General features: G+C 42.5%; 2 protein-coding genes across 11 annotated transcripts in view; one reads left to right on the plus strand and one right to left on the minus strand.

The window, feature by feature from the left end:
- LOC104138471 (alpha-protein kinase 2) overlaps positions 1-25,721 on the minus strand; it is a 59,181-nt gene extending 33,460 nt beyond the window's left edge. The window contains exons 1-5 of one of the 4 annotated variants that reach the window (XM_068928220.1): positions 24,222-25,721; positions 23,658-23,790; positions 22,977-23,030; positions 17,023-17,093; positions 7,462-9,136 (exon numbers count right to left, since the gene is read on the minus strand). In XM_068928220.1, coding sequence (XP_068784321.1) covers positions 7,462-8,847 — 1,386 coding nt within the window. In that variant the 5' untranslated portion in view covers positions 8,848-9,136; positions 17,023-17,093; positions 22,977-23,030; positions 23,658-23,790; positions 24,222-25,721. Of the gene's footprint in view, positions 1-7,461; positions 9,137-17,022; positions 17,094-22,976; positions 23,031-23,657; positions 23,791-24,113 lie in introns of all 4 variants that reach the window. The other 3 variants (XM_009666074.2, XM_068928221.1, XM_009666076.2) reach the window with 3 other exon arrangements.
- A 121-nt stretch (positions 25,722-25,842) lies between these two features.
- The window catches only part of LOC138064520 (mucosa-associated lymphoid tissue lymphoma translocation protein 1-like), a 46,371-nt gene continuing 45,445 nt past the window's right edge, over positions 25,843-26,768 (plus strand). For all 7 annotated transcript variants that reach the window (XM_068927446.1, XM_068927447.1, XM_068927448.1 and 4 more), the window contains exon 1: positions 25,843-26,035. In XM_068927446.1, coding sequence (XP_068783547.1) covers positions 25,875-26,035 — 161 coding nt within the window. In that variant the 5' untranslated portion in view covers positions 25,843-25,874. The remainder of the gene's footprint in view (positions 26,036-26,768) is intronic.

The raw sequence follows: 26,768 nt of genomic DNA on the forward strand, positions 1-26,768 counted from the left end.
CATAGTATGGTTGTTTTCCATTCTTAGCTTCTTTTATGATTTTTAACAGCAAATTATTCTCCCTCTGGAAAGTGCTGAATTGATTCTGACATTCTCATTTACAAATCAGGGAAAATAGCACAGAAAACCTGACTGGGAATGATTACTGCTGGTGTTTAAAGGGAAGTTTAGGTAATTACCTTCATCAGTCATTGTCTAGGCTCTCTAATAAAAGCATCAACAGAGAGGCCAAATGATACAGGATACTGAGGAAACAGGAGCAGCTCAAGAACTTGAACAAAATGCAATTAGTGCCAAATCTGGTATAGGTTCTTTAAGTAAATACTTGATTCGTAAGGAGATTTTTCAGTGCATGAGGCATGGGAATATAGCACGTGAGCAAGATGTGCTATTTAATTTCATTACTGATCTGGAAGGAGAAGCAGTCAGCATATTTGTGAAAACAGCATCATCTGCTAGGTTTTGGAACAGCGAACTCAAAGGCTAGGAACTCAAAGGCTATGTAGACATGAAGGCCCTGGGGGTGTTCCCAGTTCCTGGGTCCCAGTGTGTCCCATGGCCACATTCCAGTACCATTTCAAGATGAGGTCTGGCCTCTTGCTGGTCCCATCTTCACCATGGTTTCCACTCAGGGAAGGAAGCAAGGAGAGCTGGTGTATTGCAGCAGACCATCCACACTAACCTCACATACAGACAAACCAAAAAGACTAGGGATCTAAGCAGGAAATAAAACAAGATTAGACTTGGACAAATGCAAAGCAATGCATTTGGGAATAAAATACACACATGCCAAAAGCAAAAGATATCATAGGTAAACTACACTACTGAACAAGAAACAGGTAAAGGAAAAATTAAACACAGAAGGTAATAATAAGGTCAATGGAAGTTGTGATATGATACAGAAACAGGGCTAACATTTCTACTCTTGATGTTTCTTGTGTCACAACAAATAATGTTCAGAGACTTATTAAAAGAATAAATTGATATAATTCCAAACAAAATATTAAGATGGAGTGGAGTTTGCACAGCATTGTCAGTACAGGTGCTCTGATTTGGAATAACAGAAAATTAAAAAAAATGTTTCTGCGCCTCAGAAACTGCATGTTTTTAGGGAGAGTCAATAGTGATATCTTTATCTATCTTTACCTATCCATAACTGACAGGCACATCGCAATTATCCCCTAAATAAATCCATAAAGCTAGGATATTCAGAATATGGTAAAATATTGAAGAAAGCCAAATACATTAGCTAAACCACCTTACTTCTGTACTTCTGTGTAATCAAAAGGTATGAGGAAAGATGCAGTTAACATTACCCTTTCTCATGTCATTTTTTGAAGGCCCATTAGAGCATTGCAAGAGTTTTTGCAGTATAATCTACGTTAAGTCCTTGTCCAGTTAGCTGAGATTAACAGAACTAGAGCTGTTCCAAAGAGGACGTCACTACACATCAGCAAGAGGATATACGCACATACGACCTTATATACTGTAGTAGATTATAAAATGCATTTGAGTGGCCAGGTGGTAGGCTTAAATGACCAAGATTTAAATGGCCAGACCTCATGATTTCCATTCTTAGGTCTATCCTTCTTGGCAATGGTGAGTAACTATGGCACCATGGCTCAGTTTTACTATCTGTAAAATAAGGATGTTCCATTCCTCATTCCAAGGACTTGGTAAGTTTGTCAAAGTGCTTTGACACACTGTGAGGATAGGTGCTGTATTAGCATAAACCTGTAGGAAATTGGGGCCATTCTATCCCACTGATACCCCTTTTTCACCTGATTTTATTTTCTTTAAGAGCAGTGATGCAAATATGACTGTGCGCAAACAGACCTAAGGTCTACTTAGCCTAGGACCTTATCTTAAATTGAAGCCAAAGGTGGATGCGAAGGAAGAATATAAGAATGAGGGATGTACAGGGGGATCCTTTCTCTCGCATACAGACCTTAGACAGAGGCAATCAAGGTTAGAGACTTCCTGAATCAGAGAGTATGCCTTGTAATTACCAATAGAACGGTCTTGAGTGATTTTTTTATATCTGTTTTCTCACCTCTTTGGCCTCTACATTTGGCCTGTGGTAAGCAGTCTGATGCTTTGGATCAAATAAAATAACCAAAAGTTCTAGCTTTTTCCCTTAAACTCAGACTACTCTAGATATGTTTTTTTTCAGCTTTCCAAAAGCAAAACCTGCTGCTTACAATATACTTTGGGTCGAGACTTGCCTGATTCATTGCTGCCTGAATTCCCCAGTGCACTAATATTGTTTTCCTACACTGTTTTTAAGAGCTGTTCTTAACACGTAAATAAAAATTACCAAACGACATTATGGTCCATGTTGAGGGATGAAGAAAAGATTGGTATGCATTACACACTGGTAAGTAACCTAGTGTAAGCTAGTGTGAGCTGTGGAAGAGCAGTTTCTAAAGGAAAAAAGTAACGGAAATGGAATCTGCAAATAGAACAAATTCCTCCTGAGATTTCCTCTTGGAAATCTAAGAGATTATCGGGGTACTGTGCTCCACAGACCAGCTGGTGCCCATTCCTTCCTCCAGCCTCTCCCCTGCAACCGTGGAGCCAGCCCCCATGGTGCTCCACTGACAACTCTTCCAAGGTATCTTACAGATGAGGTAAAGAGGCTTTTTAGCTGCTGTCCTCTGCTCCCTTTGCCATATCTGAGCAACGCACCATCTTCACCTAATGCAACAAAGTTTGTTTCTGGACTGAGTGAGAAATTGTCACATTCACGTGCAAACACAATAACCTCAGCAGGCACCAGTTAAGGCCATTCTGGATCTTCTCCCCCTACAAAATTTAAGGATAACTTATTCATCAGTCTCTCAGTTGATTAGCTGAACCATTTCTGTTCAGCTGATGAAATTAAAGTAAGAAGTTCATCCCTGAAATGGGATGATGAATTCCACCTCACTGTTTCTCACTAGTTCTTAAGAGGAAATAGCGTAGGAAGGTAATTCTCTGCTATAAATAATATCTCCATGTTACTTTTACACACCTCTGCTAATACAAATGGACTGTAACAAAACATACCTATAACACCCACAATAAGTACAAAACTGCCTCTGGATCAGAACTCCCTCAAATTCACCGTGTTTGGAACTGCTTTTGGTTTATACTGCTCTCCAGCAGTAGCTTGATGGCTCCTTCTCCTTCCCTGTTTGTGCAATGCTACCCAAATTCCTCTTTCCTAAAATAACACTCTGCTGTAAATGGCATGCCTGTCTTGGATTAGCTAAAATAACTCAGTATCTGTACTTATTTCAACTGCTCTAGACAGGTGGTAGAAAAGACATGAGCTATATTTTATCCTGCAGATGCTTACTAAAATTTCTGCTGAAGAGGCAGGAAAAGAGGAAGTTCAGGAGGGAGAACTATAATATTTCAAAGGACAGAAAGCTGAGTTCTCGGCCTTCGAAAACAACACAGAGCAATTAGCTGACCATGCACAGCTGTGACGGGACTATGCTGCAAACCAGGTCAGAATTTTCCAATGAATGATCTTTGTGTGCGTCCTGGGAAACACTGGAGCCAACTATATAATGCAGGTGAGCAAAATAGGATGTTACCTGGCAGCCCCCGTATGGATCCTACTGAATGAGCTGGGAAAACATTCGTCTGATAACGTTCATCTCTTCTCAGACGCAGAGCAAAGGACTGAGCCGCCACCACCACCTCCTTTTCAAGGGAATGTACTAACTACTCTAGCCTATTAGAAAGCACGAGGTGTAGCCTCTCAAACTCTCCTGCTGAATTTGTGGCACATGGTATGAATACAATATTCAGAACCAAAGCGTGCTACCACTCGACAGAGAGCTATTTTGCACCCAGGGACTACTGAAGAATTCTATACAGAGCGCAAATTCTTCCAATGAAGGGACATACTTTTGAGGAAAAAAGCTAAGACTCAAAGCTGGAGAAGATTTGGATCTCAGCTTCCTGCACCACAGGAAAGAAATTTATGTGAACGTTTTTTCAAGATTTTAACAAAAGAACCAGAGGTGAGTGAAAGCAAGTTGAAGCAAAGGGAGCAAGAATACATGTCTTGTTAAAAATTATAGCTGACTTGATTTTGAGCTCAGATAACCAGAAAACCTTCATGTTTTCCAGCTATTATTCACTCAAATGACAAGCGGCAGAGATGTGCTTTAATAACATTTGAACGAAAAACTAAACAACTATAAACTGATAGAAAATGCTGTGTTGGGCATGCACAGTAATTCTTACTTATTATTGTTTTGGAACAGAAATCCCCACTTATTTTGTATTCATACCCAGCCATTAAATCAGTTCCCATCTGACAGCTGTTTATTGGCCTCTATGAAACCACTTGCTGGGTATCAATCTAATTCCTCATGGGCAGAGTTAACCCATCACAGCTGCACTGACACCCTTCTAAACAGCTTCCTTCTACTCTCCTTTTGCTGTGTAACCCAACTCCTCCTTCCCCTCTCGCCTTTCCACCCTTTTCCTACATCTGTCTGCTCGCTGCTCCCAGCACACACGCTCTCCCTCATCACAGTGGTGGAGCGTAGCACCTGCATTTCTGTATTAACCGCAGAGCAGGGAGCACTACATTTAACAGTGCCCCAACGATGAAACACTCTAAACTGTAGTTTAGAGTAGAAATGCAGCAATTTCTAGGACATCCCACACAAACGTTCAGAGGGCTACCCTCACGACATAACGAACAGGGCCACTGGCCCCACAGGCAAAAGCTTCATTGGCCGATGCAGTCCTTGACATTCGGGCTACCCTGGAATCTGACAAAGCAGAGGTATGACGCGCTAGGCAAAATACTTTTTGTTCACAACCACATTTCCCAATTACTTGGATGATCTGCCTCTGTCCTGCTTCTTTCCCTTCTGTAAAATAAAATTTAAAATAAACTGACGTAAAAGCTGAAGTGATGTAAATTTATGTGAGGAAGGTCAAACCAAGCCTCACTCAAATTTTATGAGAACAGACTGTTCTGGACTTGAGTGAGAACAAAATAATGAATGCAGAGGATCCTCCGACAGGATGAACAGTGGATCTAATCAGCAGGAAAAATACTTTAGAAACAGGCAAATAGCAGATGCTACTCTTCCTGGGGTATTCAGTGTAAACAGTAAGCGTTTTGCTCGTGCCCCAGAAACCCTTTGAACCTGCCAGTTCCAACAGGGCTTCACTAACTTTGTTGACATTTGGCTGGCCCTAGAAACGGGCTCTGTAGTTTAGGAATGTCACCAGCACTACTCTATGCCGGGGCTACTGAACACTGGACAGAGACTGGCTCTTGAATGCAAACACATCACAGACATGAAGCCTCCCGGCTCTCTACACAATAGGTAGACTCTCTACCCAATATGTAGCTAGAGAGCTACTGCAGTTGCCTTTTGTGACTGATTACTAATTAAGCTGCTTTGAAACATAAAAAAAAAAATACAACACGTCACTAGGGGCTAGACCTTGAGGTCACAGGAGCAGTCACAAGCCTCCACCTTGCCTGTCTGATGGGAGGAAGATTCACCCAGAGCAGCAGTTGCTGCACAGACAGACTGCAAAGGTTGCTCCAGTTAGAGGCAACTCGGCAGAAAGGACAATGGTGAGAAAAGGAAGTGTAAATCCTTGAGTAATTAGCACTGCTAATTACTTCTGTGGCTGCTGTGTGCCCCTCAGCAGACCTGATCCACCACAAGGAGAGGGCATACACAAAACTCGTCAAGAAGGGTTAGATGTGTTTTCCACTACAAGCTCCTCACCTTGCTTCTGGCAGAGCTGCCCCAGCTGCTGGGCTCCAGCTAATACCACATTGCAGTTTTACGTAAGCTTATGTGTAGCATTACAAGGTTGATTCTTTCTTGCCTTTCTTAGGTTACACTAGGAGATTGATGAGGAGTTTCTGGCTCACTATATGGGACTGAAGTGGTGAGGAGTTGCCCACATTTTCCTTGCGCTATAAACAGTAGCTTCTAGATGTGATACTTTTTGTTGGCTCCTTTTCAAGATCACATAATTTTGAACCTAAATTTCATCCTCACTCATGAGTGTTTAAAACCATGACTTTTGTTCATTCACATCTCTAGCACTTTTCTATATACTGTTTTTTTTCCTATTTATTTGTAATCTAATATGACAAAGTGTTGGATAGGGACGCACATACAGAGAAGAAACGCAGACTGACTGCAGCTAGCAAGAGTCTAGCCAATCTGAAATTTGGCCAGGGCACTACTAGTAATGCACTGTAGCTACTCTTTGCTAATAGGGTCCTGCAATTTTACTGCATTGGAAAAACATGCAAAAATGCCTCGTGCAAACCAAGGTAATACACACCATCAAGAAATTCTCAGTAGGCTAATTTCAATAGGGAGTATTCTCCATCATAAGAACATGATGTGCTGCTAAAATGTGATTGGAATTTTATGCAGTACAGAAACGGAGAAAACCCAAAACGTGAGACAGGCCCTATGGGTGCTTTTCAGGCAGAAGAAGTCAGTGATTTTTGATTGCTTAAGACACCCCAGTGGTCAGATTCAAAGTTAGACTATTATTCAGAATAGGGAAACATTTTTGCTTAAATAACATAGATGAAGAAAAGCATGTGGAACTGGAAAAAGTGTGTGTTTATTTCTCATAAATATTTTTTCTGTGCATTATGCATTTTAAAATCAGTAAGTGGATGATAAAGAATAAGATTATTCATGATTTAATACGCTTTAATATATATTCCATCTTTACCATGTGAAATAAAAAGTATGATCCTACTCTCCCGCTTGCGAGAACTGGTGTAGTGTCTTATCAGTCACTGCAACCGCACTGATTTCCCTAGCTGATTTCCTAGCCAACAGCATAAGATAAGTATTAGGAGAGTATCACTTCAGGTTTTATTTTTAACTATTTTTTACATTTTCATTGGACTATCTGAATCTTTCCTTGTTCTATTTTAAAAAAGCAAAACCCTGTTCACCTCTCTAATATGAACTCTCCGGATTGAATTCCCCTTCCTGGTATAAATTCAGAGCAAACCTCTGTTGATTTATTTTATATTTCCAGTAGCATAGGTGGATGACAACTTGTTTTTTTGAGTACAAACTGAAAAGAAAGTAAATCAAAATATTTTCTGTTCACAATAGGGATTTGAGAAACTTTCTGGGTTGAAAGAGACATTCCCTGGGTAAGACCTACGCAAGAGCCTAAATATCAGATTTCCCTATCCAGCTGTCCAGAGTCCCATTAGTGCCTCTTACTATTATCACTCTCACTCTATAATTAGAACAGCTTACGGTTTATTCAGGCCTTTTTCAAAACCAGATTTCCTTCCCAGCCGTAGCTGTCATTCAGAAGTGTATGAATAGTATCTTTTGAAGTAATTTACATTGTACACTGTTTTGTGACAAACAGGAATAAAGTGCATTCAAATCAGCAGAACAGCTCTTTCTATTAAATGATAAACACTGTACTTACCCTGAGTGAGACATTTTCATCTGGCACCTGATTTTGCTCAGACAGGCCCCAAGTCCTTTTCCACTCCCAATGACAGTCTTTATCTGCCTCTTCTGTTTGACGCAAACCAGCCTGCATTTGCAAGCTTTCTGTCTCCTCGTGGATTTGTGCTGAAATGACACCTTCCTGACCAGGAAACAGAGCACTGGATTCCCCAACCTCAGCTGCAGTCTGAAAAGATTGTCCTATATTACTTACATATCTGCAAAGCTCTTTAGGATTTAGCAACTTTAAAAGGTTTCTTCTTAGATTTTCTGTTAAGGTACAGACAGCATGCCTTGATTTTTCCTCTGACAAATTTCTTCTCCCCTCCTCTAGTTGCAATGAGCTGTCACCTGGTAAGTCCTTGTCCGTATTATCTTCTGACATTATCTCTGAAGCCTGATTTGTCACAGAAGTACCTATACCACTAGTAGAGGAGTCCACCTTTGCAAGTACACTATCCATGTCCTGCGATTTATCAACTGAAAAATCTGCAGCTGAGTGACCACTTCCATTATTTTCTTCTTCAATTCTGGGATAGTCATTTTCAATGGCTGCAGAAGCAACAGGCAGTTTGTATTTCTCTTTGTCTTTCAAACCGGTAGCTTTATCTTGATGGTGTCCAACAGTGAGAGTCATCTCCGACTGCAAAGTTGACTGGCTGGTAGAGGGATCTCTCCTTACATTTACTCCTTCGAATTTTGAGTGATGACCGCAGAAGCCAATGGTGGTATCCATAGGCACACTGTTATCTGACACTTCAAACAGACAAGGCGTTTCACGGAGGAAGTAAGCACACCCATCACAATCCTTACTCAGTTTTAAATCACCTTCATCATCACTTTCTAATAAAAACTGCAGTTTCTTTTCCCAGATTTCATTTTCATGGGTTGGCAGCACATCTGAACGTTCAAAATACTCCAGGTCATCATCAGAAAAGTCATTGCTTATGCTTAGACTTTTCTTTGGATAAATCTCCAGAAGAGCGTCAGAATTTTCAGAATCTTCTTTTACAAAATAATGGTTATTTACAGGAATATTTGCCTGCTCACTGAACAAAGTATTCACGGTTAGAGGTTTACCTAGCCCATTCTTTTCACATGTCTGGGCATCTTCAGGAGACTGACTAGAAACAGTGTCTTCTGTGTTAAGGCAACAGTTGTTGGTGTGATAAGTGATCAGATTTGTGAGGCTGGAATGCACCTGTCTGCTGCAGTATTTCTCTGCTTCTGCAGCAGTGACGCTAACTGTTGTGTTAAAATGAATTAGATCACCACCGTTCTCTGACATATCTCTTAGGCAGGAAATATTTTCCTGGGTTTTAAATGTGTTTTTTACATCCCTGTTGCCTTCCATGCTAGGCATATGTCTGTGGCGTTTCTCACATGGGGACAATGCTTCTGGTTTTCTGATCTTCGCAAGCAATAAACCACGCTTTTTGAAGGGTCAGATCAGAGGGACAACTCTTGCATTGTGCAAAACATTTCTCATTCTGCTCATTTTGCTCTGAAGTTTCCCACACTGTCATTTAAGTTAGCAACCCACTTTTGAATTTTGTATCTGATCCCAGTTCAACAAAAGCTGTACCAGCGGGTCATTGTGGCTGCCAAAGGGTTTCCACGTCCAATTAAGTGCAGCATCTTGCTCTGTACACCTGCAAATAAAAGAAAATTGAACTTTATAACAATCAAAAAAGCAGGTTTACTATTTTCTAAAAGATGGTAAGTTGACACGTGGTTGCAAGAGCTAAAAAAAAAATCAAGATTTAAAATGACAAACATTTATCAGCAGCAACTAGAAAACCTGCTATCTATACAGAGCCACTTAGGGGGAACAGTTGTAGATGTCCAGAGTGATTTTTTCTAGGAAAACAAATTCTTAAGCATATCCGCATGTGCATTTAGCAGTAAAAAATATGCTTGAGTGCATATCATTTAGCTATTTCTAATTGCAGATAGAAATCTGCAGGCTCATGTAAATTTTCAAACGTGCATTACTTCTACAGGTACCAAGTGCCTGCTATTTGGATAGTTAGTCACTCTGGCACAACAGTAGGCTACTTTTTGAATTGGCAGCACAGAGACATAAATTCCAAATATCCTTTTGTAGCAATATGTGGAATAATCAGTTAGGGGGGTTAGATTTTATGGGGCCATTTTTGTTAAAAGCAATTCTACTATATGTTGGCTAGATGTTTGCCATTTCTGTAGTGAGTGAACAATAGAATGAGGCTGGTCAGCTTCCGCTTCCCATTTATATATTAAGTCTTACTTTCAAACAGTTGTGCAGTATTAAAATGGTGTTGCAATGCAGAACTTTTGTAAAACAAACTGAAACACACCAAAAGGCTTCCATCAGCTGAACCTGAAGAAATATGGAACCATCTCTTTTTTTTTTTTTTTTGTAAAAAACTTTTGCTTTCTAAAAAATCTCCAAATCTTAGGGTTTTAGATACCTTGGGCTCTGTCTTTGTATACTACTAGAGGCTTTCTGGATCATTCTTTACTACAGCATATCCCTGCTAATCACAGACCTATTCAACAGTCCAGGGATTCACTTGTCAGGGAAAAATAAAGTAAGAGAACTCAGTTTCAAGTAAATTTGGTCTCCTGAAAGATGCTAGATTAATAGCTCTGAAAAATAATGTCCTATATTTATTCACAGAACTTGTATGGCACGAAGAACAGCAGAAAAAACTTCCTTGCTGCCCTGCTAATCTCATGAAGCACTGTAAAGACACCTCTCTTCATCCTCCTCTTCCTTCCCTCTGCTTCCCCACTGTGACCTTCTTTTCAATCTCTCTCTCCTGGCTGCAAGATCCCAAGCCATCTAGTATCCTAGCACAGCAACCTTTCCTGACGCCCTTTCAAGCACTCGGTAGCGCTCTATCTGCTTTCTGCAGGGCCTCAAGCAGAGCAGACATTGGAGCTGTCAGCAGCCAGCTGTGTGTCGCAGCCCACTGCAGACACTGATCAAAGTCACTTAGTAAGAAAATAAGCAAGGAGCCAGATTAAAGCTTAATGGCTAGATAGCAAGGGGCTTGTATGGGCTTGTTTGGAACCTGTCTCTCGTGTAAACAGCACAAGGCAGCTGGGTGTATTTTCATTTCCTTGGGACAAACCCTGACACAAACACCTTTCCACATGGTTACCTTTACGCAAGGAAACCACTACGCTCTTTATGGGAAAAGCCCTTAAAGTATTTAACAGCGCATTGGCTGTTCTGCAAATTCTTTGATAATGTTACAGAGAAGCTAATAGTTCCTGTAACACATTTCTAAAACTGATCAAAAGGCAGCTAATTCCCTAGTAACTACTGTAGGAATTCAGAGCAATTTTTATAAAGCTAAGTTTAATTTTATCTAGGTCTGTACATATTACATGCTTTTTGAGTGTTCCACAGACCCATATGACAGTAAAGCAGGGTGTAAAGCTGGGAAAAGACCAGCCAGAGATTTAGGTATTTATCTGAAATGTAAAAATTCCCAACATCTCACACTCCACAAATGATGGAGCAGGGGGGTTGGACTAGATGATCTCCAGAGGTCCCTTCCAACCTTGGCCATTCTGTGATTCTCTGATTCTGTGATTCCTAAGATGCATGGATTAACTAGGAACGGGAAGGAGGGGAGGTGAATGCACCACGTACAACATATGATGATGGCAAAACACTACCAGAGGGTGACAGGAGACCACAGTGAGAGACTTAAATTAGAACCTGAACAGAGCAGAATTGCCCACCTCATCTCTCTAATTCATGATACAGCATTGCTGGTTGACGTGAAAAGCATCTTGACAACTTGACAGCTTTTTGTTTTCTAAATTTTACAAAGCCATTTCAAATATCATGACACCTTTGTGACTCAGAACACACGTCCTCTTTCCTAGACTTACTATTTCTTTACAGTATTACTTGCTAACATGGACCAGTGTTCCACTGTGCTAGTATTTTTCAAGCACAAGTTAAAAGATGGTCTCTGTCCCAGACACTTTACAATCTGATACAAGACAACAAATAGGTAGATCGATGAGGAGAATACAAGGAAATAATAAATGAGGTAATACTAGCTGTTGTAAGAGAGAGTAGTCCTAGCATAGTAGCAGTTTGACACTTGACATTTGTAGGACTGATTGCAAAGGAAGATATCAACGAGGGATCTGAATGACTGTGCAGAGCTTCTTCCAGGTCTGAAGAGAAGCACTAAAGAAACCATAAAGGCATTTGAAATTTTACCACATGGGCAGCGACACCTGCATTATCGGCTTATCAGAGGCTGTAGGCACCCCACTAACCCCACTAACTAAAGATCACTGACCATGAGTAAGAAAAGTAGTTTATCTTTGATGCAGGAATGATGGGAAACTGGTCAGGGAGAGAGAGAAGTTTGAGAGACTGGGTCTCCGTTCTTGGAGATACTCAAATCCCAACTGGGCACAGCCCAGAGTAACCTGCTGTGGTTGACTCTGCTTTGAGGAGGGAGGTTGGACTAGACGACCTCCAGAGGCTCCTTCCAAATTTATCCATTCTGTGACTGTGTGAGAAGATGTGACCAAAGCAATACACTATGAAATGATTGCAACAATACCATTAACAGCTTATTAGCAGGAATGCATTAAGATTGTTTTTGTCAAGACTACAGAGAAGAATACTGCGGTCATCAAAACTGCAGATTTTAAGTCACTATGAAAGCTTTTCTGTATGTTTAGACGTTGTGGAAAAAACAAAGCACAAGCAGAGCTTTAGTAAGAGGATTCACAGAGGGGCCAAAGTCAAAGATGTTGCATGGGTTACAGGATTGAGTAGCAGGCAGGATGGCAGCATGTTTCCCACTGAAACTAAGGAAGCAAGGGAAAAGTGATCAGTGAGGGATTAGATGAAGTTCTCTTTTAGCCATTTGGAGCTCAACAGCCAAAAAAAGATCAGAGAGATCTACTGAGACTTTAGTTTGGTCTGTAGCACGTAACTCTGCAGTTAAAAAGTGAATCCATGAGTTGTCCATGTTGTTGTTGATGGTAGCTGAATTTGTGTTTGTGGATGAGATTATCCAAAAATAACGTGTAAAGAAGAAGAAAAGACCTGTGAAAAGACCTACATAAAAGGCCTGTGAAAGACCTACATAAACCTCAAAGACGGGCTATGAAGAAAAAGCATCCAAGCCTTAAAATTCTAACAGTTTTCCTTGGTGAGGGACTCGCGTGTGGTGGGGGGGAAGGGTGTCTGTCTGTCTGTCTGCCTGAGTGCCAGCAGCCGCCGTCAGACCATGGGTCACAGCTGCTTGTGTGCCTGTGATTTCAGCAACTAGAGTAAATGAGGGCATGTAAGTACATGGTTGCTGGCAAATATCAGGCCATACTAGCTGGTGAGCAGGTTAAGTAGCTTAGGAACCAGTTGTTGAAGCAACCCTAACTCTGGACTGGACATGCATGTGTCTCTGTGAGTGAGACAACAGGAGCAGTTGGCTACTGGAGGGACCAGGAGGTCCAGGCCAACTGCTGGAGAGACCATGGGGTCTCAGAGTTGACCAAGACACCTGTTTGCATGTGTGTGTCTGCGCATGAGGAAACTGAAGACAAGAGGATCCAAGGGCCAGTTACTGGGTAGACTGAGTGTCCAAGGCCTGCTACTGGGATGATCCGTTGCGTGTGTCTGTGCATGTGCACACATGCATGTGTGCGTATATAAGGGGGATCTGCACCAGCAATTTGAGTGGGGCTGCAGGCCTCAGGGGCACACATGCTTAGGTGCCAGCAGCTGGGGAGACTGCAGATCCTGCGGCAACTGCAGATCCTGGGGCAGCTGCTAGATGCCAAGGCCAGCTACTGCAGATCCACAACATGGGGAGCGGGAGGGGGTCTGTTCCAGCAGCTGGCATGGGGCTGCAGGCCTCGGGGGCTCATAAGTCCATGTGCCAGCAGCTGGGGAGACCAGGGATCCAGGGCAGCTACTGGACGGGGAGAACGTCTGAGGCCAGCCACTGGGGGATCCACATTGCACGTATGAGTATTTCCCACTAACGAGCCTTGGTCCTGATTGGCCAGAGGGGAACAGGACGAGGCCGTTGGTGGTGTTTGTGTGAGTGCTGAGTGTGTCTGTCTGTGCTGGTCTGTGTCAGCCAGCTGGGCTGTGCCAGCCATGCATATTTATGTACATGTGTTGTATACATGTATTTATGTGTGTGCTTTTTGGGAGTACATGCTCATTCTCACTGCTGGTGGGACCTGGGGGCATGGAGCAGCAGCAGCCTCACCTCTATCAGGCTACTGGATTCAGCAATTCCTGAAAGACAAGACACGTCAGAACGGGGCTTCTGGAGTGTATCCAGAAGGAATCAGAGGAGAGCAGATGAGAATCTGCATCTGTGACAGAGGGAAGAAGGGGGTATGAGAGGAGGTAGTGAAATGGCAGCAAAGACATGACATGTTTTGTCAAACTAGTCTTGGAATAAATTGACAAAGATCCAACATACGAGGAAGTGACGGCCAACAGGAAAGGATGATTTGAAGAGTGAGTCAAAGCTGCCATAAAGGGATCTGTCAGCATGGAGCAGTAGCTGGGAAGTTGCCAGGCACAGAGGAAGACAAAACAGCTTCAAAGTAGTAGAAGTCAGCCTGGTCACAGTGGCTTGGCTGGAGATGCTCTGCAGCAGAAGAGTAAGAGGGGGGAAAAAATGCCTTGCTCTATACAGTACTGCTGACATATGGAAGGTTTCAGGTTATCCACACACTAGGTACAGGGCAGAAAGTTGGGGTGCAAACTTCTTCAGACTTCCACCTTTGAGCCTGAAAAGCAGTCTATTCAAAAAGCCATCAGACTGTGGGCTTCCCTGCTGAAGATGACAAGAACAGTTAGTGCCTATTGTGGTAGTTTCTACTAATGTGGACACCTGCCAACTGGACTTTAGCCCAATAATCTACACTTGGTTCATGTGGGCTTTTGAACAACGATCAAGACCACAGTTGCAACAAGAGCCTAGGGAGAAAAAGGCATCAGATTCCACTGTCTGCAGCCTTCCAGATCTATGACCGTGTTTTTCTATTTCAACTCCACGAAGCATGAATGTTTAACAGGAAAAATGGGACCGTAAAGATTAATCTTTTCCTCATCCATTTTCATACAGTGCCATGGAATTACTCGCAACATTCACCCATCTCCTCTTAATACGTATTTATCTAACGTTCCTGTTACATTCTTTCAAATCTGCTTTCATCCTTGCTTTTCAGAAGATTAGATGCATCTTTCCTCTTTTTTGGAGGGTTTCAGTTATGTAAAAAGCTGGTAATTTTCCCAGCTGAAAAGAGCCTTGGCAACACTTTTTTAAATGCAGATTGAACTCATGAATACTCTTTACCGAAGTCATTATACTATACAGTTATCATTATCTTAGTTCAGCTGCATTTTGACATCAAGGGAAAAAGAGCTGTCAGACTTCCTGTTATGAAAGTTAGATTACATCAATGTGCATTTTGCCAGACCTAACAATGGAAGTTAAAGCAAAATTATTTTCCATGAGGAAAACTGCAATAAATATTCTTTTTCCACCCAAGATGAAAAGATATGATTTTTTTTAAATTGGGGAGGAAATGGAAGATATTAGATATAATCATAATTTCAATTGCTGAATTTAGACTGAAATTGGGAAAAGAACTGTTAGTATAACACACTCTCAGCTCCTAAAGAAAACTTGTGATAGAAAATGCATAATGAAATTCACTGAGGAGGGATGAATTGGAGATCGTGATAACTTATCATCAGCTATTGACTAATAGACTGAAAATGAAACTCAATTTCCTAATATACCAGGCACTGAACACTTGGTCAAAAGGTGACGAGAGCAGAGAACTTCAAACGCATAAGGGTGTTCTGGCTGCTTGTCTGAAGTCTTGCTCTGGAAACTGGTGAGGCACTGGAAAGAAAGGTTCCTATGTTGTTTCTTTAGTGATCTGTAAACATATTTATTATGTCAACTTATTTCAATTTGAAATTTATTTATAAAATCTAGAATTTTTCAGTTGTTGATCACTTATTCCAATTAAGACTAAAATATTTTTGAAAAACTACCAGGAAAGAAGGTTAACAGGAAAGGAATGACATTTTAACTGTTTTTAAAAATAGCAGTTTGAGGGATGGTTTTGGACCCAAAGCTGCTTCTGCCGATTTCAGTGGAAACTGTAGGCTTAATCCCAATGTTGGCAAAAAAATTTTTTTACTGACAAAAATATACAAATTTGGTTAAACCCATGCAGTGTCAATTAGTTTTCCTCTCTTGTATCACTCTTCTTTTCTACTTTATTTAGTTATTTTCAAAATAAAAATTTTCCTTTGCAAGCAATTTGTCTTTCACTCAAGTTATTTGTACTGGAAGCTCATTTGTTTTATACGTTTAGGGGGAAATTGGAGTCTTCCTGCAGGGCTCGGTTCCTCCTGAGCCAATGGAAGAAGTGCCCTCTTTACTACCTCTCTGAAGTTTGTTTTCTCTTGTTTTATATCTAGTCGTCGTGTAATCACTCTGTTCTGTGCAGTCCTACTCAGCCCACACCCTTTTTCAACAGGATTTATTCCTATCTTTCAGATGCACGTGCTCCTCCCCCTCTTCCACGTGACCTGTCATTCTATATCCATGCATTGTCCCTTTCCTTATCTTTAGGATACAAGCTTTTTGGAGCAGGGACCATTCTATGTACTCACATGCCGCCCGGCACAATGGGCACCTGATCGATGCCTAACTTTTTTATAATACTGCAGTACAAACAATATATGTAAACATGCTTTGACAACCAAAGCATTGTCTAGCTACATTAAAACCCACCATATGACTGCATAAATACCTCCATATGGCTGTACGTTTTTTTACAAATGCCTTTCTTTACACCCACATCAATGCAAAGGAGTGGGAAAGAAGAAGCTGCATTAGCCCACACGAAAGATTATCTTAGCTAAACACACGGAAGGAATGAAGCTGGTAATCCTCCAATGTTTCATATTAAGAAATATCCTTCAGTTAACTAATATTCTGGCCTCCTTATACCAAGTTCACACTGGGCCTGGGATACCTGAAAATACAAAAAAAAAACCAAAAAACAAAAAACCCATGCATAAGTACCTAAATAATGTGCTTGTCACTGTCATGTGCTTGTCCTGCCTCTAAACTTGCCAGTAATTTGTATATTAATCCTACCACAACTGTCTACTCAGGTATTGCAAAATACATTCTGTTCAGAAAGAAGAGATCACCAAATAGTTCCACACATATCCCTCTGAAATAGAACATCTGAGAAGCAGTATCTTTCAAAATCAAATGCAGCTCTCAGGTGTATGCAAAGATCATAGCATTCTTAGTGCATCAGGTCAAAGATGTTTATTAGTCGACTCAGCTATGATGATTACCAGATATCTGAGAGGCAAGTTTCTTGTCATCGTTTTCTGGTACAAATTGGGAAATCAAAATGGACAAAGAGTAAGGTGAGCTTCTCAGAAATACATCTAGGCCTATCTGAATTCTGTGCTATACAGTTCTGAAAATATGAAATCAAACCACTTTACCTCTTCTACTGTCTGCTATTTCTATATAGCTGTTTTCTTTCTTCCTCTATCATTTCGTAAGATGACAAATACTGTAAAGAGAAAACATGAAATTGCTTAAGCCTAAAATGTATGTGCTTTGTTGTATCTTTGCTACTGTGAGGCACTTAATGAATAATGACTTTCTGAAACAGAGAATTTAAACAACAGAAAGACCTGTCTGTTCTGTTTGTTAATTCTGTAACTTTATTTCGGAAAACAACTTTTATATAAAGGATCTACTTAAATTAATGTACCTACTATTTTCTGTGTACATAGAAAGTATTTTTTGCAAGGTAAAGGTTTTATTATTATTCGTACTATGGCAGAGCTTTCTCCTACAAATGTACAATAAGAGAATAATATACCAACTGAAGAGAGGTGTAGAGAAGTTTAATACCTTGTTCGTAAAACTGGAATAATTAAGACATTGTGTGATTTGTCCCCTCTTGCACAGAGAGCTGATGTCAGAGTACCAGAGTGAAACTGTTTAACGATTCTCAGTCTATCATCTAAAACCATATGAAAGGTCTTCTTCTAGGAAGACAGAATAGACAAAAAATTGGCGAGCTGTCATAATGAAATTTTGCAGAAAAGTCAATTTCATACAATTTCTACCGAAACTTTTATGAAATAAACTTGAATGCAAAATTAAATAACACATGAACAACTATGAAATGTCACGGGCAAAGTGCTTTTATTTTGTATATAATGAAAGAGTATTTAAGCTGCGCATTAAACCACCCTAAGTCAGTAACACTTCCACTCAATTATTCTTTCATTATCAATGGACATTTGCTTACTAATAGAATGCTGCATGTAAATAATGTTTCAGTTATTTATTTATTTCATATTACCTAAGAAGAAGCATTATTCAGATAATTATATTTATTTGGGTATATCCAAGCACAGTTATTATTTATTTGGATGACTACATCTATAATTACATCAAATAAAAATATGTGACTCAGCACATACTCTACCTCTGGGTCAAAAGATCATTTTGCAAAATGAAGCAGACAGGTTTCCTCTTGACAGTAATCAAATGACGTGGTTCAAAGTGCTTGCTGCCTTTTTTGCATATTTACTTAATTAAAGTGCCAAGAATTACAGTTATTTTTCTAGCAACAGTAAGATAGATGCAAACTGCTAGTCCATACATCAGCAGTTTATAATCAAAACAAGAAAGGCAGCAGGTGACTGGATAACACCAGTTTGATCCAAAGTCTCTCTTTTGAGTAACTTGGTTTTGGGCCCAAATGTTTTAACTCTACCCTGGGGAGAATTCTCCTGCCTTCAAAGAAACTATTCAGACATACATGTTTTACAGAAATGGATTTGAATGATAAACGCACACCAAATGGGCCACAGGTAAAAGTTTTTCCATGGTGAAGTCAGTTACATTATAGGTTCTGGATTAAAATCCATCCTGTAAAACAAGGGAACTTGAGCAGATTAGCATTTATAGGCCTGCTGGGTGTTATTATTTCTCTTATTATTACAAAGATCATTTTAAATTTGATAGACCTGATGAAACGTTTTAAAACAAGGACTGACTGAAGATGTGTCACTAAACTGTAGAACCTGGAAAGCATGTTATAAATGATATGTAGGGCCTTGGAAGAAGATAAACGTTACATGGACAGGGGAACAAACTAACAGTGTTGTCTGAAGGGTATGGTATGGTTATTTTTGTACCAAACTGACAATGTATACTGGCATCTTTCAGGGTCTAATCCAAGCCAATGCTACTGTCTTTGACAATGGTGAAACTCTTCCCTTCAATTTCTCTGGGCCTTCTATGACGTCTCTAATCTCTTAAGAGTCTTCTCAGATGGAAAAACAACCTAGGGCTAGGGGCAGTTCAATTTCTACTTTTAGGTTCTTTCTTTGAAAAAAGGTTTTTCTCATATATTTAGTATTTTTTTAAACATAGTTTTTATTTAAATATTATATATGACAAAATACTAGATCTGATTTTGACAGCAAAATCAAGAATCTCCTCTTCATGGAGCAGTCCACTCTACCAAAATGATTAATAATAAACAATACTATGCAAATAAAAAACAGAATTGGGTATAAGAAACTCCTGTTTCTGATGCCCCCACAATAGCTGTATTTACATTTTTTGAAATTTCCCCCAGCATCATCTGCATAGCCATGAATGAACAAAGAGAAAATTCTAAGTGCAGACCTGCCACTATTCTACTTGGCCTAAAGAAACATTTTTACATAACAGTAAAACCTCCGAAACATTTTTCTGTTTTCATCCACAGTGAACAAACGCCAACTAGAACTGTTGCTCACATCTGAAGAGTCTGCAACTAATGCTCCAAGAAGCTTCTGATTAATTTTTTTAAAAATAATTACCAAATATAAAGACCATAAATGGCAGAGAGCAGTGGTAGCTTGCCCCTTTACCAAAATCTTCACACAGCTTGGAGCCATAGGATACACCTCACCCGCCTCAGAGATCCAGGCTCTGGCAGTTGTTCATGAGCAAGAACAGGTGATGGCTCTGTGGAGCCTCCCACCCTTCTGTGGAAGAAGGAAGAGCTGAGCCAAGGCCACCCTGGTTGCAGGCAGCCTGGCAATAACAGCCTTAGCAGGACCCCTCCGTCCCAAATTCTTTCCTCAGGCGGGATTCAGATCACCCAGGTACCTGTGTGGGCAATCCTTTTGGGAACTAGTTAGGGCAATAGCACAGACCCAACCTGCGTCCATGGGTTGAGGGACTTCCTCCCAGATCAGGATCAAATGCTGTCTTGGGAAGTGCCTTTTTTTTTTTTTTTTTTTTTTAAAAAAAGCAGGAGCTTAGAGGTAGAAAGAGATAGCAGTGCTGTCATCACTGTGATAGGAAAATAGAACTACGCTTCTCCAAATAAGCTTGGGGAGAATCTCTAACATATGGAAAGCATAATCTTTCTCCTGAGCACATACATGCATATGAGGAGGATGTGGATGCATACATAATACAGTCTGCTTGTCCTCTCTGTTAACCCTTTTCCATTAGACAGATCTCACTTAGAAAGTCAGTGGAGCTTTTGCTTGTGCTTCATTGTTTATCCTGAGAAACTTGGCGTCCCGAGATGCCTCATTTCCAAAGTTCCCGCATAGTTCCCTACTATCATCCGTACTCCATAGGCAAAACATTGGGACCTGGACTTGACCGTTTGAAAAAATGATTGTAATCCCCTAGACTATTGTACTAAACTGTACATGTATCGATGGCTCCTCCACCTGCCTGGGCATACTATACACATTTTCATGCCTCCCTTTTTAGAGATATTATGTTTCCATGTAGTTTAACCACAAAGAAAGATGGTAGGTATAACCAGACTTCACTGAGGATGAACACGAAAAGAACCCAAATCAAAACACTAATAACCAAAACCAATCCTTTATGGTGAATGGAAATGATCATCTATCAGGCAGATCCTATCAGAGAGCTAGCTGGTGTGGACAAAGGGATTTAATAAATATTATATTGATTAAAGTGAGAGAAAGCAGCAAAAGCGGAACAGAAAAAAAGAATCAAAAAAAAAAAAAAACAGAAAGCAGAAATGAATCTCCAAACCACTGAAACGCTAGTAGCGCAAATCTAAAAGGAGCAATGTCTAAACTGTAAGACAAGGCAGAACTTCCCATCTCCATCCAAGCCCCAGCCTCGTGCTGGCACCACATTCCTTTTTCCACGTTTGACACAGAAAAAACACAAGCATGCAGGATAGAAAGGAAGCCGGCCACAGCCTGGCCAGGTTCTCAGTCTGCACGATCAAGGGATGAGTACTTCAGGAAACACTGAGGAATGCAAGAGCCCTTTGGTCTAACACATGAACAGAGGAAAAGTTTGGGCTGAAATGCTGGCCGCAGGAAGGCTTGTGACTGTGATTATTGATTTCTACGGTGCTCGGGGAAACAGGGCTTTATATACATTTTTGTCAATAAATGACTGTACTCTTCAAGAATAGGCATTACGGGCCATATCCAACAGACAAAGTGAACTGTCATCAGTCATGATGACTCCAGCATATGCATATAAGAACTGAAAGGCAGGAGAAACAACTTAAATAGTCATTACAATAACTTGCAATAGCAAATAACTTGCAGTAGGAAATAAATGCACCATAACATAAAATATCACTGTTAAGAAAGCTCACGTTTTTATGATCCTGACTCTTGGGTTGCAGAGATACACAAAGATGTCATAAGCCTAATCACTCGAAAAACCTTCCATTTCCTTTCCAGAAGGACTAACTATGGCACTGCACGTATAATACATATCCTGCCATCCATTCATCGGTGAATATTTAAGTCTCCTACTTAAATGCAATTATGTTCCAAAGTTAATACTAGTTCCCTTTACATTCTCTCCGGAAACATTTCTCAAATCTGTGTCTTGGCTTTCTTGCCAAGAGTAAGGAGTCTGTATAGCCTTCTATAACATTCCTCTAATAAATGTCATAATTCCATGCACTCCTTGTTCCAGCCTGCCAAGTGTTTTGCATTTGGGACATGCGTTTTTTCACTTCCTCACCCAAGGCATCTATCAACAGAGATTTTTCATTTTGCAGCAAATTTCAGAAGCTTAACATTTGCCTTCTTCCATAACAGAACAGACAAGTTAAAATCTCACAGACAACAAAAACTGGAACTCTAGAATTCACTTACAACTTTGTGAATTCTATCCACATTCACATTAGGGCCACGGTAAGTATTTACATAGCAATTGTTTACTGTAGAGTCTGATGTTTGATGGGTTAAGAGTTGTGAGAGCCCATGCACACAAGGATTTACAATGACTGTGTTTTCTATTTGTTTCTGTATCTCACAGTAGGTCTGTCTGACTGAGTAGTTCTGACTGGAATGCCTAATGCTGGAATACAAATAACTACAATCATACTATTCTTCTATGAATCCTTCAAGACACTGTGATCAAATCCAACATTTGCTGCAGAATACTTGTCAAAAGCCTCTAATGTCAGAAATCAAACTAGCAAAATGCCTTATTTGAAACAATTATGGTATGTCTATTGTATTAACAAGGCTTAGATAAGAAAAACATTAGTGAAATTTCAGCTGTTCAAAAAGCAGATGTCTGGAAAATATGTCCTTGACTAATATACTGTGAGACACTGTGGTTCCTCAGTTTCTGACATTGCAGGCTTTTTGACAACTTCTTACTCTAGCGCACTGCCTATGGTAAACAGCACTACAGTATAAAGAAATCACCACAGCTATGATTCATTGGTTAAACCTAAGGAGAATAAGTGACTGGCTGTGCTTCTAATGAAGAGATTAATATAGAGTAATTAAAATAAGCAATCACAGCACAACTCTTGACACTGATCTGTCTTAACCTATTTTTAACATCTGTCATATCTGACAGTCAGCATAAGCAATTTGTGTATCTAGCTTCATAATCATCTACATGCTACGAAACGACCAGATTTTGGGGGGGGGGGGGGGGAGGGGGTGGAGGGAATTTTGACTACTAGGCCACATAATACATATTTAGAAAGAACAAATTGAGTATCTCTATATAACTAGTATCATTTATATATTTTTTTAGAGAAGAAGGAAGTTTGCTCTCACATGTTCTTTGCAGTTCAGTTTCTCTTATTGAAACTTAGTGGAAATATCATCTAAGCTGTAATTTCAGAAACATTCTACATGCAATACAGTAACAAAATTGATCAAGATAAGTAAAAATGACTAAACAATAGCAGAAGCAAATAACAAAACACATTTCCTGTTACATAAACAGAATAAATCACTATGAACATGTAGTGCATTAAGAAAAAATAGCTTATGCTTTTTCATTTCTTTATCTTTTATGATCATGCATTCTATTTGCACATAGGAGGAACAAGCAGCCAAGTAATTTTAAAAGTATAAACAATTTGACCTCCGAAAGCATAAACATGTGCACTTACCCTTGACTGTTCTCTTGTAAAGTTCTAGAAGTGGGCCAGGCCTGTGGTTTGATTCTGTTTTGCAAAACAAAAGACATTTAATTTATGCATTTTGTTTAAGAGCTAAGAAGCCAGTTGAAAGTTTCAGTGTTGTTTTGCTGGTGCAACCTTAGTATAGCGAGTCTAATCACAGAACAGTATCTCTTTTAAGAGAGACTATTTCATTACATGCAGCAGATGGCTCTTCCTGGGAAAATCTCAGCCAGAGAGACCGACAGTGAGATTTGGCAGTGATGAGAGGGTAGAGCCTACTTCCGTAGAAGTCCACAGCAATTTCCTCGTGGGCTTGATAGAGAAGAAATACTGGCCTTAGTTTTTCATAATAAAGCACTGGGTTGCTTTTTAAAGAACATGCTCAACTCCTTTGCTAGGCATGTTTGAAATTTCTTACTTGCTTAAAGTTAAGCATACAAAAGTTCTGCTACCACTGAGAAAATCTGCACAATTATCCCCAAAAAGTAGGCTGAGGAAACCAAAGGTGGATCGTGAACTTTTAATAATTACTATATAACAATTCCTTAAAGGCAATATTCATCTAACATATATTTACATGAATCCTGACATCAGAAAGTATTCCCACTTCTCTTCCCCAGGAAGCCAACTCTCACACATGAAGAACGTGTAAGAATTGCGCATACTGACCTGAACTTGAGGGGTCCAGAAAAGGCTCAGAAGCTAGTTTTGTGCCAAATTTACTCTTGATTATTCTGCTGAAAGTCCAACTGAATCTCTGCTTATCAGAAACTAAGGTACTATATAACTCTGTTTTCTGGACCTAGTCCAAGGGATATAAAACTGGTGAGATCAGCAAAAAATACAGCAACTACAACTACCTTCTCTCAGGAATAGCAGCAGGGATATCTATCTTTTATATAATAGTCTAATGGCCAAAATAACCACTAAATAGACCAGGATTCTAAACCCTCTTCAACCTGAGACAATTTAGCTGGACTGCCTGACGTTTTGGGAGGATGCCCAACAAGTGTATGACTACAGGTTGAGGGAAATGAAAGGCACCTGCCCCGTTTTCTAGGGAGCCAAGTCATGCGCAGCTGTGGATAATGACATGCCATCAGAAAGCCAAATTAATTGTCTTACCTAGACCATTTTGCCATGCAGAGATTGGTTTTGGACCTAACTTGGGAGAAAGACTCTTGGTTAATGGTAAGGGAAAAAGCCACTGAACGCAATTTCTTTAAGACTTACTAAATATCTTGGTTTTCAGAGATGCTGGACCCCCAAAGAAGCCAAGGAGAGATGCTACGCTGTCACCAGCTCTGCAAGCAGACGTGCATCTCCAGGCAGGTATGACTTAGCCAGCTCTGACTAGCACTGCACAGAGCTCGAGACGTTGAACTCACTGAACAACGCTGCTTATTAGTTTGGTCTCCATGTTGTGCTACTGCAACCACGGGGCTTCCAGCTTGCTCGCAAGGAGGGCAAGGCAAGCTTGCAACTACATGGAAAAATACTGCAGAAATTCAGGCAGTTACATTTGAGTGCTGATTAAATTTGATGGCTGATTAAAAGTAACAGTAAAATTCACTTCTTGAGACACTTCCAGCCCCTTGTGAGCAACTTCTAAATCAACAGGTTCAGAATTCCACTTAGATCATGGCCATGCTCATCTCTCCGTTAACAGCGATGGAAAGCAGCCACAGGAACGTCTGCCCCGGAGAGATTCCTTGTCCCAAGTGGGATCTCATCTCCCACGCTACAAAAATGTGCAGTCTAAAGGTCTCAACCTTTAGACTGGCATGGCTTGCTGTGACCTGACAGCAGACCGCAGTCACAGTATCACGGAGAAGCAATATGCCTTGGGAGTACTACAGTCAGGCAAATCATTTTTGGCCCAGCAGCAATTACACGCAGGTGCCAGGACAAGAACGTTCTCCAAGAAAGCCAATCAAGAGTGATCACAATCTGGTGGTTAGTAGCGTAACAATCAACAGACATTCTTCCTAATAACAGAAGAAAGGCAAAAACTTGGATAAAATACGATTTGCACAAAGTACAGGTCCAATGTCTGAAGCAGCTTCGGCTGGGCAAAAATTCACTGCTGTCCTGATGATGAATGAGTTTGAAGAAACAACCGACAGCTTCACGTAGACACAGAAAAGCACTGGGAAGACCAGAAAGATGCTATCTTCAGCTTTCTCGGGTGAGCTGTTATCTTCGGCCTACCCGAGCTTCAAACCAGAGAGCAAACCTGAGACCCAGAGGTCACCAGGAGAAGCGACCTGTTCCAGACAGATCAGCAGGGCGACCGGAGGTGAATTTCTCAAGGCGAAGCCAGCCCGGTGACCGGGGACACCGATGGCCGAGGAGGCCCCGGCGCCAGCTGCGGTTTAAAGAACCGTCCCTCCCTTAAGAAAGGCCCCCGTCTGAGACAACCCGTGGGCGCTCATCGCCTTTATCCCCCCTGCCCTGTTACAGCAAAAGGCTGCTCTTTCTCGGGGTCCTGCCGGCCGCCCCGGCACGCCGCGACTTGGCCCCCGGTTCCCCGCTGGCGACACGAAGCCAAGCCCCAGGTCCAGGCCCGGGCGCCTGCGCAACCGCCGCCTCTGATCGCCGGGAACCCGCGGGCGCCGCCGGGGCCGGTCTCGCCCCTCAGGGGCAGCGACATGGCGCAGCCCGTCCCGCCTGAGGCGGCGGCGCGCGCGGGAAGCGGCGGGTACGGCCAAGGCGGGCCGGGCCGGGCCGCTGCAGACAGGATCGGGCCGGGCCGGGCCGGGCGGCGGCGGGGCGTGCTCTGGCGGCGCGGCTGCGCCCGCCGCGTCCTTCCGGGCCGGAGCACCGCCCCGCGCAGCCCGGGGCGCGCTGCCGCTGGGGAGGCGGGCGGGCGAAGGGCGAGCGGCGATGTCGGCCCCGCCGCGCAGCTCGCCGGGGTCGCTTCCCCTCAGCCGCCTGGCCGAACCGCTGCTCCGCCGGCTCAGCGAGCTGCTGGACCGGGCAGCGCCCGGCAAGGGCTGGCGGGACCTGGCGCAGCGCGCGGGGAGCCGCGGCAGGGTCCGGCTGAGGTGAGAGCGCAGCGGGGCGGGAGGCGGCCGGGGGGGGAGCTCCCGTGGGGCGTGGAGGGCTCCGTGGGGCACGGGGGGCGTGAGGGAGCTCCGGTGGGGCGTGGAGGGCTCCGTGGGGCGCGGGGGGCTCGCGTGGGGGCTCCGTGGGGCGTGAGGGAGCTCCCGTGGGACGTGGGGGGCTCCGTGGGGCACGGGGGCTCGCGTGGGGGCCCGTGGGACGTGGGGGGCTCCGTGGGGCACGGGGGGGCTCGCGTGGGGGCCAGTGGGGCGAGGGAGCTCCCGTGGGGCACGAGGGGCTCGCGTGGGGGCCCGCGGGGCGTGAGAGAGCTCCCGTGGGGCGTGAGGGAGCTCCCGTGGGGCGTGGGGGGCTCCGTGGCGGAGCTCCTTTGGGGTATGGAGAGGCCCCCGTGGGGTTTGGGGTCCCCGCGGGGCAGGGGGCCCCCCGCGGCAGGGGAGCCGGCGGTGCCCCTGGGCCGAGGGGCCCTGGGCGCGTCGGCGGGGCGAGCGCGGAGGGGCCCGGCGGGAGCCCCCCGCCACGGCCGCTCGCTCCGGAGGCGCCTGGAGGACGCGCGGCAGCGAAGACGAAGCAGAGGCAGGTTTGTTCCCTCGCGCGCGAGGGAGGAATCGCAGCCGAGCGCTGCGGTTGGTCTGCCGCTGAATCCAGCGGCTGATTTGAGCTGCCTGAGCCGCCTTGGCCGTGCTTCTCCTTTCCTCCGCTTAAGTGAAATACAGG

This window comes from Struthio camelus, chromosome Z (assembly GCF_040807025.1).
Source record: "Struthio camelus isolate bStrCam1 chromosome Z, bStrCam1.hap1, whole genome shotgun sequence".
Taxonomy (NCBI): Eukaryota; Metazoa; Chordata; class Aves; order Struthioniformes; family Struthionidae; genus Struthio; species Struthio camelus.